This window comes from Hypomesus nipponensis, chromosome 27 (genome assembly GCF_054491055.1).
Source record: "Hypomesus nipponensis isolate SF chromosome 27, ASM5449105v1, whole genome shotgun sequence".
Taxonomy (NCBI): domain Eukaryota; kingdom Metazoa; phylum Chordata; class Actinopteri; order Osmeriformes; family Osmeridae; genus Hypomesus; species Hypomesus nipponensis.
This window is the reverse complement of record NC_140387.1, coordinates 12,173,796-12,197,536: the sequence shown is the minus strand read 5'-3', so window position 1 is coordinate 12,197,536 and position 23,741 is coordinate 12,173,796. Positions and strand designations below refer to the sequence as shown.

General features: G+C 41.3%; 1 protein-coding gene across 6 annotated transcripts in view; it reads left to right on the top strand.

The window, feature by feature from the left end:
- znf618 (zinc finger protein 618) overlaps positions 1-12,927 on the top strand; it is a 59,932-nt gene extending 47,005 nt beyond the window's left edge. For all 6 annotated transcript variants that reach the window (XM_084693664.1, XM_084693667.1, XM_084693668.1 and 3 more), the window contains 3 exons: positions 5,256-5,420; positions 5,623-6,707; positions 10,319-12,927. In XM_084693664.1, coding sequence (XP_084549790.1) covers positions 5,256-5,420; positions 5,623-6,707; positions 10,319-10,888 — 1,820 coding nt within the window. In that variant the 3' untranslated portion in view covers positions 10,889-12,927. The remainder of the gene's footprint in view (positions 1-5,255; positions 5,421-5,622; positions 6,708-10,318) is intronic.
- The last annotated feature ends 10,814 nt before the right edge of the window (positions 12,928-23,741 follow it).

Sequence of the window (23,741 nt, the reverse complement as noted above, 5' to 3'; positions counted from 1 at the left end):
AGTTTCCGTAAAATAAATTCCGCTACTGACCAGGACAAACGTGGTCTAAAATCAATGGCACATTATTCAGATGCTATTTTAAGGGCGCAAGCTTGGTCCGTGCGCACTGCTGGTGAGGCCACAGTCTTCTTTCTGCGAAGCTACGTTACATTGTTTTGATTTATGGCGTGTTACATTTCTTCAATGATTACAAAACGATTTTCATAAGAAATTTCTATGTATGTGAACTTGATTTGTAACAACTGTGGCAACTTCCTCCCATGACTGTTTAACCGAAGCTAATTTGGTTAGGTTTCTTCTCCCATGCCCATCAGTATCAGAATTCGGTTTATTCGCCATGTAGCCTATGTTACACAAATACGCGATTTACTGTGGCAGGAAGGTGCAAACAGTAAACATATACGGGTATAAATTAAGTACAAAAGTACATTAGTTAAACTAATTCCAAGAACTAAACAATTTAAAAATATAACAATTAAAAAATATATATATGTAAAAATAAGAATAATAATTTGAATGAGCAGCAGGAGTGGGCAACTTAGTGCAATGAGAAAACTGCTCTGCCTTTCCCATACAATGTCACTTCTCTATCTTTTAAGGCCCTGACAAGAACGTCGGTCTCCTCGGCTGTGAACCGCTCCTGGCGTACGCCTGGCAAATCCTCCGTTATAATAGCAATTTGCCATGGAACAAGCGCTGCTCTTAAAGGGAATGTGAGATGATGCTCTGATTGGTTTATTACACGTAATGCTCAAACCACACCCATTAGTAATGTAGCTACTTCAAACCAACCCTTTTTAGATTTGCGCCAGGCGCAAAGTAATTTATCCCGCCGCCAAAATAGCAACCAAGCTGGAGTCACGCCCACAAAGTTACTTGCGCTTTGCAATTTGATACTTGCGTTTCAGATTGTCAAAATAGGGCCCATCATGTTGAATCTCACGGGATCCTTTTTGAATGCCAATCCATTTTCTGGACTTACTGTATCAATGGACTAAGCGAGTGATTATTTGTTATTGGTATTTATATTTATTATCCAAATAAAGGGGAAGTGTCATGAGGCAAGTAAGATAGTTCATTGGTCAGGTCCTTGGCCTGGGTGTTGTCCAAACTGGTTCACAGATAGGTGTGAAGGGGTAACTTTTGGATGGTGTCCTTAATATTTTCATACCTTGCATATACTTCATAATATATCTTCACAACATTAATAAGTCCCAAACCTGACTTGAATTATCTTAACAAGTCAAGTGGGGCTAAAGCGGTTCCATAAAGGTCAATTTCAGCTCACGCAATCCTACTAATTCGAGTCAGATTTAAGTAGTCAAGCGAATTGCGCGTGGACCCTGTTTTTAAGCAGCCAGAGAGGTAGAACATGGCAAAAATCAAATGTTCATGGCCACGTGACTTCTTCCAAAAAGAACGTTCCCTTTAAGCAGCTCCCTCATCCACCACTACATCAAAATAAAATGACACAGCATGACTAACGTGAACAATAGGCTACGTAGGTCGAGGTCCTCTTTTATAAACTTTTACTTCATTGATTATAAAAACACACCCTCTAAACACATTTAAATTGACTTTTTAGAAAACATTTACATGGTTTTTGTGTTGGGAAAATGGAAGATAGATGTATGGATTTAGGTTTGTTTTGGAATTGTAGGCTACTGTTAACAATAATGTTGATTTGAAAATTATACGGGATAATTTAGATTAAGATATCGGCCTATATGCCTGATGCTAAACATTTGAAATCACAAATTACCTATAGCGATACATTCAATGCATTAGGCTAAATGTTGTAGCCTATGTATTTAAATTTGTTTTTCTATAAATGTAGCCTTCATATTGAACTGAGGGAGAATGAGAAAATGAGTGTCTGTGGTAAATCAACGTTTTCGTTCGCAGATTATATTGCCATGGAGACAACCTTAATCAGGTCCCAGACAGAGACAACAATCCTCAGGTGTCTGTTGGAAGGGGGTAGGGAATGCAAGAGATGTCTCGCTGTAGCGCTCTTCAGGGGAGTTGTTGTTCCAGCAATGGCCTTGGCCAAGGCCTGTGCTGGTTAGGGTGCCGAAAGCAGATAAGATTGGGGTTGTTTGGTTGAGTATCCGCATTCCAATTTGCACGTCTACTCCTTTTTCCACCGGTCTCCGGCGGTCCAATTATGTTGGCCAGCCTTAGGGGGCTTTTTTACAGCTGTAGCCATTTCCTTAATTTTTCGATATTCCAGGGCAGCGCTTAATCCAATCAGCAAAAGCCTGTAATCGTGGATCCAAATAGGTCGATTTCTTTGTTGTCCTCCATGGAAAGCGCCGCTGGACACCTGACACATCCATCGAGTAGCCAGCTGCGAACGTCAGGACAGTCAGGTTCCCCCGAACCCAAGATGATGTCGGTTGCATCAAGAGACCAGCTGATCAAATCTATGATTTTTAGTTCGGAGAGCGGTGCGGAGAGAGTCTCTCAGTATAAGACACAAGACACAGGACTAGACAATACGATAGAAGCCAAGCAGGGAAGGTCAGGGGAGGAGAAGGAGAAAATGCGACCGCCTTCGTTGAGAGCCAAAGAAGATGGGGTTAAGAAGGGTGGAGAAGGTAGAATAAAAGTTTGTCGGGGTTTAAAGCAGAGTTAATTTTGTTCAGAAAGTAGTGGGTTTTAGCACCAGTTAAGTGAGAAGAGAAGGATTTAAGGAGGGAGTGATACTTATCAAGGTCCAGACCGTCTTTGGACTTGCGCCATCTCCTCTCAGCTGCCCGAAGGGTGGACCGTTCTTCACGAATAACATCCGTAAGCCACGGGCAGGAGGGAGAAGATCGTGCAGGCCTGGTTGACAGGGGACAGAGAGTCAAGTGATGCAGTTAAAGTGGTTAACAAGGTGTTGGTGGCAGTGTTAGTGGGGTAGGACGAGAACTTGTCAATAGGAGGGAGGGAGGATGTTACAATAGAGGAGAACTGGGATGGGGATAGGAAGCGGAGGTTGCGCCGGAAAGTTAAAAGGGGAGGGGAGGTAAGAAGAGTTGGAGGGAGAGAGACAGAGAATTGGTTAAAGTAGTGATCAGAAATGTGCAGTGGGGTTACAGAGGTTAAGTCAGTGATACAGTTACATGTTAAGATGAGGTCTAGCTGTTTGCCTGCCTTGTTGGTCGCCGGTGTGCTCGGTGTGTCTTGAGAACCAGGCACTGTGCAAAGTTCAAATTTTGCAGGTGTTTGTGTCAGAACCCAAGGGAGAACAGTTCCGCGTTTCAGGTTGTTTGGATAAGCTCTTCAAAATCCCCCAAAATTATTTTCAGACAGTTTTATGATGAAACTCTTTCAGCCATGTTGAGCTGGCACTACACATAGTGCTGAGCTGCACTATAGGCTAAATAGCGCTTTGCTATTTAGCCTATAGTCCACGAAGCTCTTGAACAACTTTTGTTTTTAAAGATGAAATGCTGGCTAGCTAACTAATAGAAAGATAATATTGAAAGTGGATACTTTTTTTCAATGTAGCTGGAATGTTATTAGCTACAATGCACTTTCAGTTCACTCTCACGCCTCTGTGAGGAGTGGAAATGCTGTGTATATGATGAGTGGTTTGTGAAAATTAAATAGTCCTACAATGTGCACCGCTTTCTATGACAAACTCATTAAATACAAGCGGACTCTGTAAAAGATTGCGGATGCCAATAATACGGGCAGGTGAGCATGGTTTTCTGTTTTGGTGAAATGCAAGCCAGCTATCTAGGAGAAATACATTATTTAAGTGGATACTTTATTTCAGTATATACAACTGGAAGGTTATTAGCTATAATTGTTGCTGTGTAGACTAGGCCTTCAAAAACTTCTCATTACGGATTAGCCAGATTTTCATTGCTTTAGGCCAGTGGTCTTTACTATTTTTTTTATGAGAGCCACTGTCACTGCGTTTCCATGATGGTATCAATTCAAATCTAGCTTTATTCAGACAATGCAATTTTTGGGGGCAGCTGTTATTATCCTAATATATATGGCAGTGAATAAACCGAATCATTGGCCGAAAACATGTCATATCCCAGTACAATACGTGGCGCAGTGGTGATACGACCCTTTCCGCTTGACTTTTTCACCACTACCAACAACATCAACATTTCAAGAAAGACGGCGAACGGAAAGCAAGGTGAAGCTACGTTTCGTGCATGATGACAATAGGAGTACTGCGAAAGCAAACGGCGCTATTGGCTCGCGTTTGGTTAGTTTCTGCTGGGCCTGCTCCCAGCAGCGACAAATTATTGTCTCTTTCGACTTCCAGGTCACGACCTGGGAGGGAGGACGGTGGGATCTCACGCATGCGCAAAGACGCAGAGTCTACTTAATAGCCCAATTCACAGTTTACAAGCATGCAAGGTCCGAATTGTCAACCGACTCGGATAGAGTTATCTATCTAAAGTGTTGATCGGATTGTAGTCGGACCGCAATTATTCGAACAAAGGTGTTTACAAGAAAGGGATGATTCTATTTCAGTCCAAATAAGCCAGTAATTCAAATCCATGTATCAAAAGTTACATCCAGACATAAATAGCAGGTCTGTCTGCTTATCAATCTGTCATCCCTAAACATTTGTAATTTTGGTGACAACAAATAAGGAACACCTTAATGCTGGGATGAGCGGAAGCATCCATGCATTTCCTTTACTTTCTTCATGTTGTATTTGTTGCTTGTAACTTATATACAGACTGACTCCATTTTCAGTCTGTATATAACACTATATATATAAGCTGGAAATAACCTCAGCTAAGCTAGCGTTGTTGTTATAATGTGCGTATAAAGTGCCAGGTTGAGCCTGTCTCTGAGCCCTCCCTAGCTCTACAGCGCCTCACAACTTTCTGATGTAAATTTGTGGTGAAAGATGGAACTGCAGCGTGCTCTCAGAGAGCCATTGGGACAGATTTCTGGCTGCCCCACCTATTTTCACGTTAGGTCAAATGACCATATTATTTACTGCCATGCGAGCCACAAATGAAAGCATGGCGAGCCGCAGGAGGCTCGCGAAACATGCAATGAGTAACACTGCTATAGGCGTCATCAAACAAGGGCGTACTTGCTGGACAACCTTTCAATTGGCAATTCAAAAATACGTTTTTTGGGGTATACTTTAGCCTTCTCGTCCGGCATGGATATAGAGAGCCGCAAATGTAAAGTTAATTGTGGCTCCAACAACCCATTGGCTCTCAGTTTACAGTAACTGGTTTATTTATCTTTTAGCACAATTCATCTTTCTGTCCCAACAGCCGATAATGAGAACCACACCAAAGTGGATTCTCCAAAGATATCCCCAGGCCAGGCATCACTGGACCAGCAATGGAATTCAACTCAGCCCCAAGCCCAGGTCCAAACTGAAGTACAAGTCCAGCCTCACAGTCAACCTCAGCCAACACAACGAAACCTCATTAATCGTTAGTATTACATTTGAACTCATTGAACTTTATTTGGGAGAATTAAATTTAGTCATTTAGCAGACGCTCTTATCCAGAGCGTCTACCTCCTAACTCTTGTCTTGTGTCTTCCACTTTCTTTCTTTGTCCTTCCACATTCTCATCTATTCTTTTAATGAATGTTCCATTTCTCATTTTGTCTTTCCCTCTCTTCTTTCTGCAGAGAACAATACTTTACCTGAGAAGGAGAAACAGCAGGTGGCTGAGCGTCTTCTTAGGGTAATGTGCTCTGATCTTAACCTGCTTAATGTGCTCAATAGCAAGGACTTCTGGAAACTGGCCCAGACCCTGGTTGACAGTGGTGCCCGCCATGGTGCATACTCCACCCGTGATACTCTGGGAAACATGAGTACACTGGCACTTTGCCAGCTGCCCCGCATGTTCAACCAGGTCAAGGTAAAGGTCACATGTGCTCTGGGCTCCAACTGCTCTCTGGGTATTGCTATCACCTGTCATTCCCAGACAATTGGACCAGACGCCTGCTACATCTTGACTGCCTACCAGGCTGAGGGGGTACGACTAAAGCGCTACGTGCTGGGTGTGAAGGAAGCAGACCTGAGGGAAGGTCCAGAGCAGGTCCATCAGTGGGTACAGAACGTGCTGTCGGAGTTTGTGATGTCAGATATCCGCACGGTGTACGTGATAGAACCTAGGGTATGGGCCACAGGAGTTGGGGGATTAACTTTGGGTAGTGGTGGACGAGGGAGGGTGTGTCTGCAGTGTGCTGGATGCTCACTGGGTGCTGTCGTCCAGGCCGTGTTAGGGAAACGGAGCCTCCAAGCACGGGGGCTCCATGAGCTTGCCGAGCTCCTTGCTACCTGCCGAGACATCGCCACATCCACTAGCCTTTCACTATGTGAAGACCCCTCAACTGAAGATTCAATCTCTGGTTCCAGTATTCCAGCCCAGTGCCCCACACCCCCATGCTGGGACCGCACGGCTGAGGCCCTACTCCAAGTACATGCCCACTTTGAGCAGATCTGTGAGGCTTATGGCCGCAGCAAGGCCACTGCCCCACTACTGCAGGGCCTCAACAAGCACCTGTTGGGCACCTTAGCATTCCTGTTAGCTCCCCTGCGCTTAGCAGCCCTGGAACTGAGCAGCCAGAGAAGGCCCACCCTGCAGCAGGTGCTGCCTGTCTACCTGCGCCTGGAAAAGCTCTTTACCTCAAAGGCCGGCGAGGCTGGGACGGGCACGGCAAGCAAGCTCTGCCACTACTTTCTGGAGGCACTCAAGGAAAATTTCAAGGTATGTACCACACAAATATGTCTGGATGCATGAAATGTATTATACTGTGTTCTAGTATAGTTTGGTGTTCTGCTTTTAAGCTTGGACCTTTTTTGTCTCCGTTATTTCTGATCTCAGAGAAAGCATGATGAAAACCGCATGATGAAAACTTTTACAACGTTCTTTTCACTTATGTAGTTTGAATTCAGTTACTATGGCAACTTATGCTGCAAAACTAACCTGATCCGGGGCAGACTAACTGTCAGGCTTAGCACGCGTTGTTGCTTAACCAGATGTTTCTGTAACACTGACCCAACCGGAAATTGATGATTCACCACAGACTTTCTGGCGTGATGCCTTTTTTTTTACCATTATCAGTTCAATATGTACATTTATAGATTATCAACTTAAATAAAATAAATGTATGCATTACACAATGATCAGCAACGATTTCATAATGATACAAACCTACATAGCCTACTTTAAACTTATGGCTATATGGTAGTTTTGTATATAAAATCTTTAGGCTGATGTTATAACAGTAGCCTGCAATTGCAAAACAAACCTAAATCCATCAATCTATCCTCCATTTTCCCAGCACAAAAAACATGTTAAAAAGTTTGGCTGCTGGATAATGTATTGGTTAATACTATTTATTTAAAACAATGTCCAGGGATGTGGGGGCTAAACGCACGTAAACGCCGTTCACACACCTCCCGAAATTCGGAAATAGCGTTTATCCACCTCTAAATTGCGGAAATGGCGTTTATCCACCTCTAAATAGCGTTTATGCGAGTTTACGCACATCTACGTTCCCTGCGCCTCGTATTCTGCCGTTGGAATAATCTGAAATAAATTTGGTGTAATTTTAAAACACCAAAGACTACAATTCATATTGTTTAACATATAAACGCTGTCTGAATAATTTCATCTGCGCTGTATGGTCTGTGACCCTCCAATCAATGCGTTGCGGTTGTGGCGGCGACACCAATCAGGATCCACGAAGTATGTACACACATACACGTTGTGGATTAGTCTACCTGTTCGGAATGGATTAATCAGCCATGGATATCAGGCGATTTTTTAAGTGACCATCGAGTGCTCCCACTCCCACAGATGCCCGCAAAAGGCCTCAAGTAAAGTACAGACTACAGAGTAAGATTAATTCACGTTTGTAAACGTTGTTTTGGTTCAAACAACATCGCATTAAGACAGGGACAAACGCCTAGCCTACGATTAATAAAGTGCTGTCAAATACGATGATGCACATACAAGCCAACCATACCGGTTCCATCAAAATAGGTCATTTTTTTTTTATTAAGTGGTGGATGAGCTGTCATAGTACATGACTTGAAGAGAATGTTTTTTGGGGAAGAAGTCACATGGTCGTGAACATTGTTTTGCCGTGGTGGATCAATATGATCTATGTTATACCTCTCGGACTGCTTAAGAATAGGGTGCACCCGCAATTACATTTACATTTAGTCATTAAGTAGACGCTCTTATCCAGAGCGACTTACAGTAAGTACAGGGACATTCCCCCGAGGCAAGTAGGGTGAAGTGCCTTGCCCCAAGGACTCATCATTTTGCACGGCCAGGAATCGAACCAGCAACCTTCTGATTAATAGCCCGATTCCCTAACCGCTTAACCATCTGTTACATGTCAGTAACAACGTCCCTGTCTGCAACTTATGGGTCAATTCTAAGGTAAAAATTTGGGCTGAACGATTAATTGAATTTGCGATAATGTCGCGATGTGACAACAAGATTTTGTAATCGCAAAGGCTGCGATTTCACTTTGGTCACGTGACACGTGAGAGTAAGGCAGTTCACAAACAAAAGAACAGTTTTGCACGTCACACTTTACCTTGACCTGTACAATGGCCTCAGGCTCTAAAGAACCTGACATTACAGACACTTTGCCAATTTTGCCTTTAATAAAGATGCCGCGCAGTGTCAAATATTGTGCAAAACCTGCCTGGCTAACGTTGCAACCTCAGGGGGGCACACCACCGACCTAATTTGGCCCTAAAAAAACACCACAAAGCCATGTACAATACATAGCTAAAATGCTGCTTTGTGCTGTTTTTGTTGATTTTCTTACCAGCAGCGATATGTTTGTTAATAGCAGTGGCTATTTTATTGCATAATTAAGGTATACCAAGGTACTTTGTTAATTAGTGGTGGCTTGACCAAAACTAGTATAGCCAACAAAATTAAAGATGCTTATCAAACTCCCACAATGCCTACTTTACTGACCCCCCCCCCCCCCAATTGAGTGACTTCTTCAACACTAACTTCGTAATATGAAAAAATAGGTTAAATATATAATTAAAATATATAATTTCGCATTCTAGCGCTGTTTGAAGAATGCCAACCTTTTTCACAGCACTTTCCATTCAGGGATGAATAAAGTTATATCTCATCTTTCAATGATAAAGACACGTTCTAATTGAATCATTCAAACATGTCAAACCACACGTCACATTTTACATTTAGTCATTTTAGCAGACACTCTTATCCAGAGCGACTTGAAGCAAGTAGGGTGAAGTGCCTTGCTCAAGGACACAACATCATTTGGCTCGGCTGGGAATCGAACTGGCAACTTTCATATTACTAGCCCGACTCCCTCACCGCTCAGCCATCTGTCACTGTCAACACGTTAAATATTGTCCAATACCAATGTTCAGACAAGAGATTGTGTATCCCTGGTAACAAAACATCTGGCGAGTCAGGTTACATGCTCAGAGCACTGAATTTCAGTTCTACTGGATTTCCATTAAACAGGGCTTCACTGAGAACTCAAATGACCTTTTTACTGTAGTTTCCAAGTTTAAAAGTGTTAAGTGTTTTTAAACGTCTATTTAACATCTAGCTTTGAGTACATTTACAATGAATTAAATAATTCATTTACAATAACGTTTTGCATAAAAACTTTCCTTCATTTGTCCACTCCATTGCAATCCACCACAATTTGTAAGACTTGAGGGATGCACACCTGAGTGAGTGGTCAGAAGTACGGGGTCTCCCCAAGGGTTGATAGGCTGGAGTGGGCAAGAAACATTGATGCCTTATGCAAGAAGGGCCAAAGTTGACTTCTTACTGAGTACACTAAATTCATAATGTTCTACCAGTCTGTGAGTGCCATCTCTACGCTGTTGTGTGCTGAGGTAGTAGTGTGAAAGCAGGCTACAGTTGGATTGTGTGTTATAGAAGTCCATTTTACTGTTGCATCTCACTACCCAGACACAGTGGACCGTAATCTTAATGAAAGGTACTAGGATTTATACCATGGATTTACAGATTAATTTACAGACACCATGTTGCACGCCAAGGACATGTTTAGCATTTTCTAGGCATGCCAATGACTACTGTTAACCACTTTGTATTTGCACTAATGTACATTGTACTATTCATTTTAATATTCTGATACTTTGTTTTTTACTTGTTTGTTTTTGTGTAGATTTTGTATTGTACTTGTGCAGTTGTGTTGTAAAAATGCAATTTCCATCTGGGGAATACTCTACCCCTCAGCTTTATGTAGGTTAGCTTTGTACAAATACAACACTGGAATGAATTATTCATAAAGTAGTTTGACCAGGGTCTAACCACAAAGAAACTTGACTTCTTAGGTGGAGCGAGCCCACCAGGTAGCCATGGTTCTGGATCCCCAGCTAAAGCTGCGTGCCGTCCCTGCTTACCAACACGAGGACATTATTGCTCGGGCCTGTGAGATGTCTACAGAATCCCGAGATGCCAACCTCAGTGGCACTGGTAGCTGTGGAGGGTCTGGGGGTGAGGAACGGGATGGCGAATATCCGTCCAAACCCAAAAAAAGCCGGGTTGAGGCCACAGAGGGAAGTAGTGTTGGCGGCATTGCCCGGGTACCCTCAGGGTTGTTGCCATGTGCGGTTTCAGATAGCGATGACAGCCAGACCCAGATCAGACAGGAGATGTTCCAGTACCTGGCCGAGCCCCTCCTACAGGGCTCCCCAGACCTTTTCCAGTATTGGAGCTCGGCTGTGGGAGACAAGTACCCCAGACTGGCACGTCTAGCGCTGTGGCTGCTGGCAGTGCCTGCTGTGGGTGTGCGGAATGAGTGTGTTAGTGTGTGTGAGCAAAGCTTAGCCATGAAGAGGAGACAGCTTGTCACACCAGAGGAGATGAATAAACTAATCTTTCTCCGTTCCAATATGGCCTAACTAACCAAATTTAAACCAATGTTCATCCCATGGGATTATTAACTACATTTTCCCATGGTTTAATGAAGTGTATCTAACCATTGCTGTATTGTACAATGCAAGGTTAAGCTTTTGTCTGGAACAGGAATGTCCATAGAACACTCATCCAAAGTTTTGATCAGTTATGTACTGTCTGGTACCAACTGGATAATAACCTAATTTATCTTGTTAACATAGCTTGGTTAGTGATGTTAACAAAATGTTTTAACTTATTGTCTGTTTTAATGTAAATTGTAATTTTCTTACATTTTAAAATAATAACAAGCTTACTCACAATTTTTCCAGGTTTCTCTCTCTGACCCATTAAAGTATAGTTAATGTAATGTCTTTACTTACAGTATTGACTAGCATTCAAATAAACTGTGAATTTAATCAATTTTCCTCAGTTGAGACAGATCCCTCTGAGGATAACATTTAGTTTCGGATGGACTTTTGGTCAGTGATGCCATACCATCAAGTCTGTACTGTACACTGTACTCAATTTGTCTAAGATGATTTGACGGGATCTATGTATAACTGTTGCTCATTTCGACCAAAGCTGTCAAACCATGTTTGTACTGTGCCTGAGTCCAAACGTTATTAATCAAATATTTGCCTGTTATTTATTGGTCTTTTTTATTTCAATGTGGAAATAGTTGAACTTTTCACAAGCAAATACTCAAAAGAAATATACTTTTATGGTTGTTTTAATAATTTTAACTAATGCACTGGATTTATTTTTATGTGCTTTTTGGTAATGTTTTATTCGCTAGCTTTTTACCCACCTTATTCTTTTCTTTTAAACATTGATTGATTTATCTTATTGAGGACTGTTGTAACGATTTTTGTTATTTGAGTACCTATATACAATTTTATGGCCAGTGACTGCGATTTCACATTTTTACATCCCATTTTTTATTCTTTTTTGAGGGGGATGACTTGCGCATGATTAATTTGGGAATTTTTTGAAAAGGAAATAGTCTGAAATGTCCTTTCAGACAATTATATAGTCATAGTATATAGCCATTCCATTACTATACAAGCATAGTGTAGGGATTATTTTATAACTTCAGTTATTATAAATGGACTAGGAAAAATGCCATTGTTGGCAATGAGAAATATTACAGAAATATGCATGCAATCAATATTAAAAGTACTGATCTACTATCATATAAGCCAGAGTTTCTTCTAAGATATATACATTTCTTGAAGTGTAGATCAAATTAAACGAATTAATTTCAATAATTAGTGAAGGCACTGAACTAGAATCAGTTTAGCCTCCCAATAATCCAACTTCAACCAAAAAGAAACAAACAAACAACTGATTTGAGTTAATTGTCTAAGGGTGGGTTTCTCCTACTCCGTTTAGGTGAAGCAATGTTTGTACAAGAGGGCTGCTGTTTTATTACACTAGAGGGTGCAAGTGTTTTAGATATACAACAGTGAACACCTTATAACCCCATACCTCTTTTTTATATCGTAACATTTCAAAAGCTGTGATACACAAATCTTAATAGAAGTACAACTAGAAACTATGAAAACAGTTAAACTATAATACAGATATTCACAGTGTTAAGAGTAAAATACATTTGGAGACCAATTTATAAAGAGGATTAAACCCTCATAGTAAGTTTTTGTTCTTAAATGTTGGGTGTTTTTGACAACCTAGTGATGTTTGATGTAAATGCAAAGCGACTGACATGAATTGATCTACATCCCTTCTGTCTTTCAGTTAATATTTCTGTCGTCTTAATGCTTATTTTTCACTCTCTGCCTAACTGCAAAAAAATTAAAAACCTTTTGGCCTAGTTATCATACTTTAGCAGTCCCCTTTTCTTAAGTTGTGTCAACTCTATTCCTCAACTCTGATCATTTAGCTATTCTATTTTTATAGCAACATTTTTTTTAAATACTGCAGACAGTTGGATTCCAAGGCTTTAGTTTCTGGACTGTACACAATGTTCTTCATACTTAAACCACTGTAGTATGTGCTGTTAAATAAATTTGCTCAAATTAATGCATTCTTTTGAATTGTACTTTTGTCTTTCGTCATGATATTGGAATGTATGAAGAAAAAAAAACATTTATACTTTCACTGTGTGAATATGTCTGTAGTTAAGTGTACATGAGGAACAGATGCATGTTTGTGCACGGTCCTGCATGAGAGAGGGAGGACCAACACATAAAGAGGAAGGCATAAGTGACTAAGGGAGAATAATAGAGGGCCTCACGAACATGTAGTGGGGGAATGAGGGATAACTTGTATAAGGACACACATGGAGAGACCTTACTGTAGGTGCGTGCGAGGGCTCCACAGGGGAATGAAAGAGAGAAGGAAAAGAGAGGGCGTAACTCAGCCCCCTTACACCCGGGTCAGTAAGACCTCAGGGTGTTGCAGCCATGCAGAAACACCCACACTGGTTTCCAAGGTTACTCCCACCAGAAGCCTGCATCGCAAAGGCCTAATTCACAGCATATGTGCTCTCATTCCTACTCATGTCTGCACACCCCTCCCCTTGTACTAAAGGTGAGTTTTTCCACACCGTGTAACCACAGAGCTGGATGTGGTTTATATTTGCTTACAGCATTAGGTTTGGGGAAGTCCTCATTTTCATTACTTTGTAGAAGCAAAAACAACATATGCAACAGACAATGGCTTCTCTTATACGCTATATAACATGGGTTGTGAAAAAGTTTCAGCCGGCAGCAGATTTTTACCAACTAACTTAAGTTGCAACCTATCACAAGCTTTACATTTCTATATCAAAAAGTATACTTGATCCAATTCGAAATTTGGTCTAAATCTGCTAAATCTATTTCTAAAGGAACATGAGGTTTGATACCCTATTCATACCAACAGTATGTATTAGCCACCAGGTGTCGGTATCTAGCTATGGTTGTTACTGAAAGCCTGATTTTGGATCACTTTGAAAGAGAAAATTCCTTTGCTTTTCACTCACTAATCTTCAACTGTTAAACTGTTCAATAAACACATTTATTAAACAGTTTGCTGACCTTGTTAAGAACCAGGGGCCCTTTAGTTCCAACTGTTTTGGCTGTGTGTGGGTCTTCACATTCTATTTACATGGGACAGTGAGCACAACTTCACAGGGACACAACATATGGTTTGGTGTCCTACCTTCCTTTTTCAAGGATTATGTGGGAATCCTGGTGCACTTCCCTCCAATACAAAACTCTAATACAGCTTTTAAAATATATATGTAAATAAAGACAAAATTGCCAGTCAGCCCGTGGGCACACCACCTGCCAATTCCAGTCAGGAAACTGAGGGGTGAGACATAGAAGGACAGAACAGAACAGTTCCTTCCTCTGCTAGGCCTGCAGTGAGCACTCATTGGCAGCACCCCTGTAGCACCTTCTCTCAAAGACACTGACTTAATCCCCTGTGACACCAATGCACAGAACTGCCAGGGCACATTCACCCCACCACTGTCAGGTGTCGCCCCGACTAACACTCCACCTAGCCCCTTGACCACACAGGTACACAGTGTGCCTGCCTGTCTCTGTACACCTACACATACATATTAACACACACATGTCTAAATTAAATTACATAATGCTAAGTCCACTTGGGCATAGAGCATGAAAGACGGTATTGTATGTAAAGAGATAACATAAAGGAGAAATGCGTAGTTGTTTCTATATAATGTATACAATTGGTGTGTCCTGCAGTTTTGGCAAGACAATGAGGTCTACAATCCTTGAGTCATAAAATGCACAGGTATGTCATTTTGTTTGCTCTTCTTTACTTTCAAGTCAACGCAGAGCAATCAGGTAAAGAGGCAAACGTGTGAAACTGTAGGAGTCTTGGCCAATGGAAGTGTGTGTGCTCATTGTGTGAAACAAAGTCAAGTTTAAATCACCTCCAACGTAACTACAGGCAATTCTATGTACAACATTATTTAATGTTGTCATGATCTAAAACCCCTGCATAATGTCTAACAAGCAAAGAGAATGCTTTAAAAGTGACAAACATGAAAAACACATTCAAAATTCAGATTTGTATATAGTATGTGGAAAGATTGATGTTTTGCAGTTACATACTCCAGGCTAAACAACTTCAAAGAGAACAGTTATTTGGTCTAAAATATATCATAAAACCAATGAGACATAGACTGCACAATTCATGTGATATCACTCAAATTTTCCATGTTGTCACAACATTCATTCTGTCAATGGACAAGCAACAGACTGGGATCCACTAAAAGCTAGTTTCTCTAGGGTAGCATGCTGTTTTAGGTGGTTAGGAATTACATTCTACCACTCAAGAGGCCAAACAGCTCAGGCTTTGGCACATTTCCAGCTCATTATAAGGGGCCACTCTGGATTCTGGATGATATAGCTATGAGTGACTTTTTATTTTTCATTCCGTCATCTCATTTCCATGATTTGTAACTCTGACTCTTTAGAATTAGTCAGGAAGCATAATTCATTCTCGGTGCAAGTGCCCCACCAAAAATTAACTGGGCAATTTGCATTGGCAAGAATACTGAAAAATTGCCCCCTTTTTAAGATTTTCAGATAATAAGAATGATTTTTATATACCTTCTCTTCACACTATCATCACAATGTGAACAAATTATCTAGACACATCTTATAAATAAGCCATATGAATGCCTTAATCTAAACTCAACTACATTTTTGTAATTGCAGTGTTTGAGTGTTCTTCATCATGGTCCAAATGTATTTATTTACGTACGTAGCTGGTAAAGGTTGTGCTTGCGAGGTGCTGGGATCAAGTACCGGTGAGGGGAAAGATTGGGAGGACTGACAAGCAGTGCAACTACCCCCTGTTACATATACAGTACTGTCTAGCACATACCGGTATTACACAAGGTAGCTGTGGCTCAGGGGGCAGAGAGGGTCTTCGTTAACTGCAAGGTTGGCAGTTCGATCCCCAACTCCTCCAGGCCATGTGCCGAAGTGTCCTTGAGCAAAACTCTGAACCCCAAGTTTCTCCTGATGGGAAGTCTAGTGTCTTGCATTGGTGTGTGAATGGGTGACTGAGGGGCAAAAAATGCGCAAAAGCGCTTTGAGTGCCGCTAAGGCGTACAGTTAACTACAGAGGGTACCCGTTTCTGGGGGAATTGTGTGGTGTGCTGGGGCAGTTTTTTTAACCTCTACCTCCAAACCTATTTAAATTAATACTCATCACAGCTTTGATTTAGTTAATCTATCTCAAAAGATCACTACCAATGCTGAATAGTGCAGATGTTGACAACACCTGTCTTGTGTCTTACAAGAGGTACTACCTTTACACCTTACAAATGTATACTGAAGCTGTCACTTACCATCACTGCCGTTATACTGGTGTCTGTGTAGTGTGTAATTTAAAGTGTAAATGAGACTCATATTTATTTTTCCTAAGATAACTAAAAGGCATATTTGAGACTACACAACAGAGATGTAGGATCCCTCTTTACGCAAATACACAAACACACACTTAGCAACTTTTAATATATGTTGAACATTTTTGCATAGACTATGACACAGTTAATTGAGGTTGTTGATTTAACTACAGAAGTATTTCACAGTGTGACAACACTAAACGTAAAAGTCTAACCATCTGCGTCTGAAAGAAAGATATGAAATGGCAAATATTGTAAATGTTATAATGTGTTAAATTTGTGTTTTTGTTATAGTTAATCTGTAATGTAATTCCATAATTTCCACCAGGAATAACTATCAAACCGTATTTTAGAAAAATTGCTTACATGGGTTTTTCCTACCCAGACCATTTATCTATGGCTCTGTTCCTACCTACCAAAATGAGACCATCTTGCATTAAATCAAGGTTTCTTGGCACTGCAGCCCAGCTCTTCTAACCACTAGACCTACTGTGTTATGCTCTCTGTCTACAATCCAGCTTTCATGTCTTATCCTCCACCAATCTGTGGCTCTTTCTCAGTATTCTGACTCCTGTTTGTAACTCTTAATCTACCAGAATGCATGAAATCCAATGCCAGGTTGGTAAGAATTGTGAAATGTTTATTGTAGGTCAACCTAGCTAGAAATTGTAAGTTCCAAGAACGTTCCCGTTGGTGTAAAAGACGTCGCCTTATAACGTTCCCAGAACGTCCCATATTGGTCTCAATGTGGAGTTCTTTAAAGGGTAGGAGGACGTTATTTCTGGGCCTTTCAGGACGTTCTGGGAACGTTAAGGGAACCATTATAGGACCTTTTCTCTGTATCAATGTTAATCTTTGCAGAACCTTTTAGAGACAAATCAAACCTTCAGGGGACCAACCTATACTGGCCGGGTTTCCCAGATTCGTTAAGATGCTCTTAACGCTAAGATCTTCTTAAGAACGTTCAAACAGCACTCTAGAATGCTCTTAGAACGTTCCTAAAAAGCTCTTAGCGTTAAGAGCTTCTTAACAAATCTTGGAAACCCAGCCAATGTGTTTTCGGTCCTTATCCCGTTACCTTAACCACTATTGGAACAATATTCCTTCATCTTTATAGAAAATGAACACAGTATAGGCTACATCAACTTTGATAGAAATATAAGGAGACCACCATGGGCTATTAGCAGTACTGTAGCTACTTGAATCAACCTGGATTTTCGTGTGTGGGTATTAAAATGAAGAGACACAATTCAAGTTAATGATCTTTTATTATCAGATTGGATGTTGATTCCATCAAGCTCCTAAAAGAACTCCAACACAGAAAAGAGAGAACAACGGAACAGAGAAACATACGTTTTTCCTACAGTTCCACGTCTACTATTGGTCTCCGCCGACCCTCCGACCCTTTGAAATTAGAAGAAAAAAATTCAAACCCCACTGTTAAACCAGAATGTGTTAGCCTATGTGTATGTATGCCTAGTTACTTATTACAATACAACACTTTGACATAACATGTATATGTTTATATTGCTCTATTAGCTACATCCCTTTAAAGGGGCGATTGATTGCAAAACCGATTTTACCTTGTCATAGTTGAATAACGACAGTACGGTGGGTAAAATGAACATACAGTGAACCTCAAAGTCCATGACACCTCTTTCCTATGCAAATCTCAAAATGAAAACTTTTGGCTGTAAAACGCTAGCTTTTTAACAAAGCCACCGGACTGACGTCAGTCCGGGGACCGCCTTTTTTGGCTCTGGTCTGTATCTTTGTCAAGCCCCAAAATTTACATCCCGACCAGCCCGAGGTAGCGTCTATCTACGACGGCGTATTAGGGCCAGTAGGAGAAAAAAAAATCGGAGCCGGAGGAGGGAGGGGTAATATTCAGAGATTAAAGTCGTAAATTTGCGAGAAAAGGATTCAGCAATAAGGAAAAGGGCTACTCCTGATTTTTGCCCAGAATCACCAGATTGTAATAAGCATTCGGACTTTGAAAAGACATTGCCGCCGAAGGAAACATCATACTTATTTGGATGAGGTGATAACTTTTGTGCATCAGGAACTACAATGCAATGGACAGATGCAAGGATATTGCTAGTTACATCAACGGGCAATTCAAATTTGATTTGTGATCAGGACACAATACGACAGATCCTCAAATTAGTCGATCCTCAAGGTGTGGATAAGTTTAGAAAAGAGCAGCATCTTGGCTGTGTCCTGATGAACCACGAACCAATTGAAAAGTATAATTTGATCAGGTCATCCATTACTGGGCTTTATACATGGCAAACGACGGTGTCTGTGCTGTGATGAGGTTGACCATGCAAAGTGAAGGAATGAGGTTCCTTGATAAAAAACAAATCCATATTTTCGACTTAATAATGTTGGAGAATCTCCACGTTTTTTTCTCACAAATTTACTAGTTTTTTTCTCCCAAATTTGTGACTTTACAAACTCGGAGAATCTCCAACTTTTTTCTTGCAAATTTACTAGTTTTTTTCGCAAATTTGTGACTTTATAAACTCGGAGAATCTCTGACATTTTTTCTCACAAATTTACGACTTTAATCTTGGAATATTACCCCCCCTCTCTCCTCCGGCTCCGATTTTTTTTACCTACTGGCCCTAATACGCCGTTGTATCTATCCGATACTGGTTTAGCTGCTCACTGCTCTGTGTAGGCTACTTCTAAGGAATTACAAAGAAGAACGTTTGAATTATAACAAGGATATTGAAAATGGACCACAGTCGTAAATGCTGTGTTCCAGGTTGTACAGGGAAGGCTAACACTCATAATCTTCCCAAGGAGCCAAACATTCGACAGGCATGGCTGCTGTTGTCTATGAGAAGATCCCAGCGAAGTTCAACACTCAATTATTCATTTGCTCTGAACATTTCACCCAAGACAGTTTTGGCAATCTTGGACAATTTCAAGCAGGATTTGCTAAGAAGCTGAACCTGAAAATAGGTGCTGTTCCGACCGTATGCTCATTGCAACTGCAAGCTGCATGTACAGTATGATTTTGTTGCTAACAGTTATTAGCAATGCTAACGTCTCCCGTATCTAACATAAGTAGAATGCTAAATACGTTTCTAAACACATCAAATGACTCTAGCTGGACTAGCTGTAGGCGGCATTAGAAGGGAAGCTTCCGAAAAAAATTGCCAGAAAACGAATAGCAGTCTGGCCTAACGCCTGTCTAGATTATATATTTGAAAGAACTGGAGAAAGGCAGGTGCTAGATACAGGATACGTTAGCATTGCTAATAACTGTTAGCGACAAAATCATACTACGCACCTCTTTTCAGCAACAGCTTCACAGCAAATCCTGCTTTACATTGTCCCAGGTTTTCAAAACCGTTTTGGTGAAATGGTTTGAACAAATGTGTCGAGGGTTGAACTGCACAGGGATCTTCTACGCTATGGTATAGACCAGTGGTTCTCAATTTTTAGCATGAGTACCACCTTAGAAATGATTTGTCTCTCCAAGTACCACCAGAATTCAAATAGAGTAGCGTAGGCCTGTAACTACATACAGATTACATCGAAGGCATTAATATTAATAATGATTATAGTTCACATGACTGAAGCAACCAAGTGTATGTAAACTCATGTATTGTATTTAAAAACTTACAACATGACAATAGTAATAACTGATTTGCATCAAAACATAGGCCTACCCAGCAAATGGGGTTTTAAAAATACCAGTCAATCTAGTGAGGTTTAACAAGTATAAATTGTACTGCATCAAAACATGAATATTCAAATACTGGAGTCAAACTAAATTAGCAATTGCCTTGCATTAATCATTTACAGAGATAAATTGAACATAGACAATTATGAAAATAGGCCCTACTGTGATATTCTCAAGTAATGCATTCAAATGGAATGTAGGTTACTTATAAGAAGAAGAATAGAATGGAAATTGGTGATGACGACTCGGGGCCTATCATGCTCAGTGAGAGGGGTGTGCGTGGCTCTGTGAACAGAGTGCTACGATGTCTGAGTCAATTGCGGTTAGCTTTAGCCTCAGACTTGGTTCAGCATCCAACCTGCTTCTATATTTGGTCTTAATGTAGGCGAGAGAAAAGAAGCATTTCTTGCATAAATAAGTGGTGGCGAATGGAATTAGAAAGCCACGGCCTTGTCCGAAAGCGCCGGATATTCGCTGCGTCGCTGCATTCAAAAGTCCATCAATGTCTGGCCTCTGAAGGTTGACACCAATGTGTCGTCACAGGACAGTTCAATGAAAAGCTCCTGCTCTCTCCTCCAGGACGTCAGAAGCCTTAAGAACAAACGGATCGCTCATCCATGTATTCCCCTGCGCAATCATAGGGAAATATTCGGCAAACTGTTGTCGGAGAGATTTCAGGTGCTCAGCAATGTTGTCCCTGACTTGATCAGCGAGCCTGAGGTCATTGTCCGAGAGAAAAGTCTCCAGATTAGGGAAAGCTGACACATCACCAGTCCTTATTTTTATTTCGAATAATTACAGCTTTTTCAGCATTGCACTGATTTTGTCCTGGACATCAAATGCACTGGTAGAAAGTCCCTGCAGTCCCAAATTCAGCTCATTCATATGGGAAAAAATGTCAGACAAGTAGGCGAGCTGACTGAGCCACACAGTGTCATCAAAAACACCTGATGCGGGGAAGTTTTTGTCCTGTAAGAACACTTGGACCTCTCTGTGCAATTCGAAAAGCCTGGACAGCACCTTCCCTCTTGAGAGCCATTTTACTTCTGTATGCAACAGAAGTTGGACATGCTCGCTGCCCATCTCATCACAGAGAACATTGAATAGGCGAGAATGCATGGGTCTGGCTTTGATGAAATTTATAGCTTTTACAGCTGTGTCTAAGATAGCCTTAAACTCTAAGGGCATTTTCTTCACTGCAAGAGCTTCGCGATGAATGCTGCAGTGAGTCCATTGTACATCAGGTGCCAACTCGCGGATTCTGGCTACCACTCCGCTGTGGCGACCTGTCATGGCCCTTGCGCCGTCTGTGCAGACTCCGACGCACTTTTTCCAGTCTAGCCCAGTCTCTTGGAAAAGCCATTCATGAGCTGAAAGATGTTTTCCGCTGTAGTTCTTGTCTGAAGTGACTGACAGAACAGAAAATTCAGTTTCTTCATTAGTTTGTTTCTGACGTATAGGCCTACAAGCAAATTAGCCAAATCCGCGACATAAGCGGTCTCGTCTATTTGTATGGAAAAGTAAGGATTGCATTTAATTTGTTCCACCAGTATGTGTTTAACATGAGTTGCCATTGCTTGTATCCTACGTGACACTGTGTCATTAGAGAGCGGCACCAAGCTAAACTGTTGCGCAGCTTTCTCCCCACACATAATGCCCGTCATCTCTTTGGCCAAAGGTAAACACAATCAAGTGCGGCTTACCAGCTTTTGCTATACGAAGGCTGGCACGATAGGAAGCTTCTTGAGCTTTGGTAACGGGTGTAGCGCTGTGCCGAATTGTTGTCTTGGACTGCTTTAGCTCATTGCGTTTTCTGAGAAAAAAGTCTACTGGCTTTCAGTGATGGATGTTTAGTGTAAAGATGCCGTCTGAGATGTGATGGCTTCAGACTTTCATTGCTGAGAACATCTCCGCACACAACGCACTGTGGTCTTGGTTCATCCTCAGCCCCACTCCAAGTAAATCCAAGATTAATGTAAGACAACAACACAGTACATAAAGATTAAAGCCTAGTTTAATTTCAATTCAATTTAGAAACCTTGTGGCCTATGTGTTAAGTGTGTGTGTGGACATGCACGTTTATGTTTCAACTTTTTTTTCGTGCAAACTCCGCCTACCACTAGAAGGGCTCTCGAGTACCACCAGTGGTACGCGTACCACAGATTGAGAACCATTGGTATAGACAAACATCAGCCATGCCCGTTTAGTCAATGTTAGTTACGGTGCGTTCACACTGCAGACTTTTTTACCGCTCAGCACCGCCGGCCTTCCCACGGTGCACCACGCTCGGGGGCGTGCCAGACAGATTCATTCAGAGCTGTAGTTCTCTTAAATCACTGTTGTAGTTCTATAATGTCATGGCAAATGTGCAGACAAAATACAACTTTTACACACATTAAGCAAGAATCCGACACGCTTTCTAGATCAGCACACAATAGGTTATCTTTTTCCACACTTTTTTTAGGCCGAGTGAAAGATTAAATGCCACCCGCACTCTATGTAACGGGTCTTTTTCCGGCTGGAAAAAAAGATGCATCAGACATAAACGTTGACATGTGTAACCTTTTATTATATTACTCGAAATCTGTGCAAATCATTCGCTAGATTATGACTTGCCTCTACACATTCACTGTATGGATAGCGAGTGGCCGCCAGCCAGCATTTCAGCGTTGAATGTCAATCGTGTGCCGGGTGAGCTAGCTAGACTATGCAGCTAGCACAGAAGAAAGTTACGTAATGTGAAGAAACTGAATTAAAGTACAAAATACAACAAACCAAGGACGCCGACAACCTCAGCAACCCTGCGCCAGGCATATATTTTTTTGTTTACGTCTCTGTAATCTAACATAGACGTATCATACAATACTGGGTATGAAGACACATACGATGAGTTGCTGTTCCATCTTGAAAATTGTCAAACCTAGAAATGTTTACCATTACCAACAGTTGCTACGTTACAAGAAACAAGAAACCAACCCGATTGGCCATCGCTGGCGTTTTCACGCTCCTCATTTACATAAAGTTCAGAAAATCCAACTTTCGCTGCCCCGCTCGCCTTCCCACAATGCCCTATGCGAGCTTCGCCGCCCCGCTCACCTTCCCACAATGCCCTACGCGGGCGTCAACGCCTGGTTTCATTGAAAATGAATGGGAAGCCGACGCCCCGCTCTGCCCGCCCCGCTGCAGTGTGAACGCACCGTTAGGCTAATTTTCAAGGAATGCAAGAACAGCTAGGTAGGGAAAACACCTAGACTGTAGGCATGTAAACAACTTTAGCTTGCTAACACATGTTTGATGATGTAGCCTAGTTTATTGGCAATGGGACTAACGTTGTTTCATGTTCCTGACTGTGTTTCATTCAAATAAATAACCTGTGTTATGTAAATCTACAATTCCCGATGCATGTTTGTCCAGATCTTTGTCAGGTTATTTTTCAGCAAGATATCTAGAGCTAGCTAACTGAAGCTGAGTTGAATCACAATAGTTTGTTGCTAAGCTGTAGCCTAACGTTCTACCCACCTAAGTCAATCCAGTTTGCTTCGACAACAGAAGTGGAAACAACTAACGTTATCATTTCAAATGATATGTAGTCAATCCATTGAAAACAATGTTGTGTAGACACAATAGATTTATTTGCGTGTTTTTATTTCAAGTCTCCAACCTTGGTGTTTGCGTTTTTGCTCCCAGCTTCACTCGTTGAAAACCACCCAATCAGCGCACAGCTCATCTAAATATTAATGAGCATACCATAAAAGGAGAAAAGCTAATG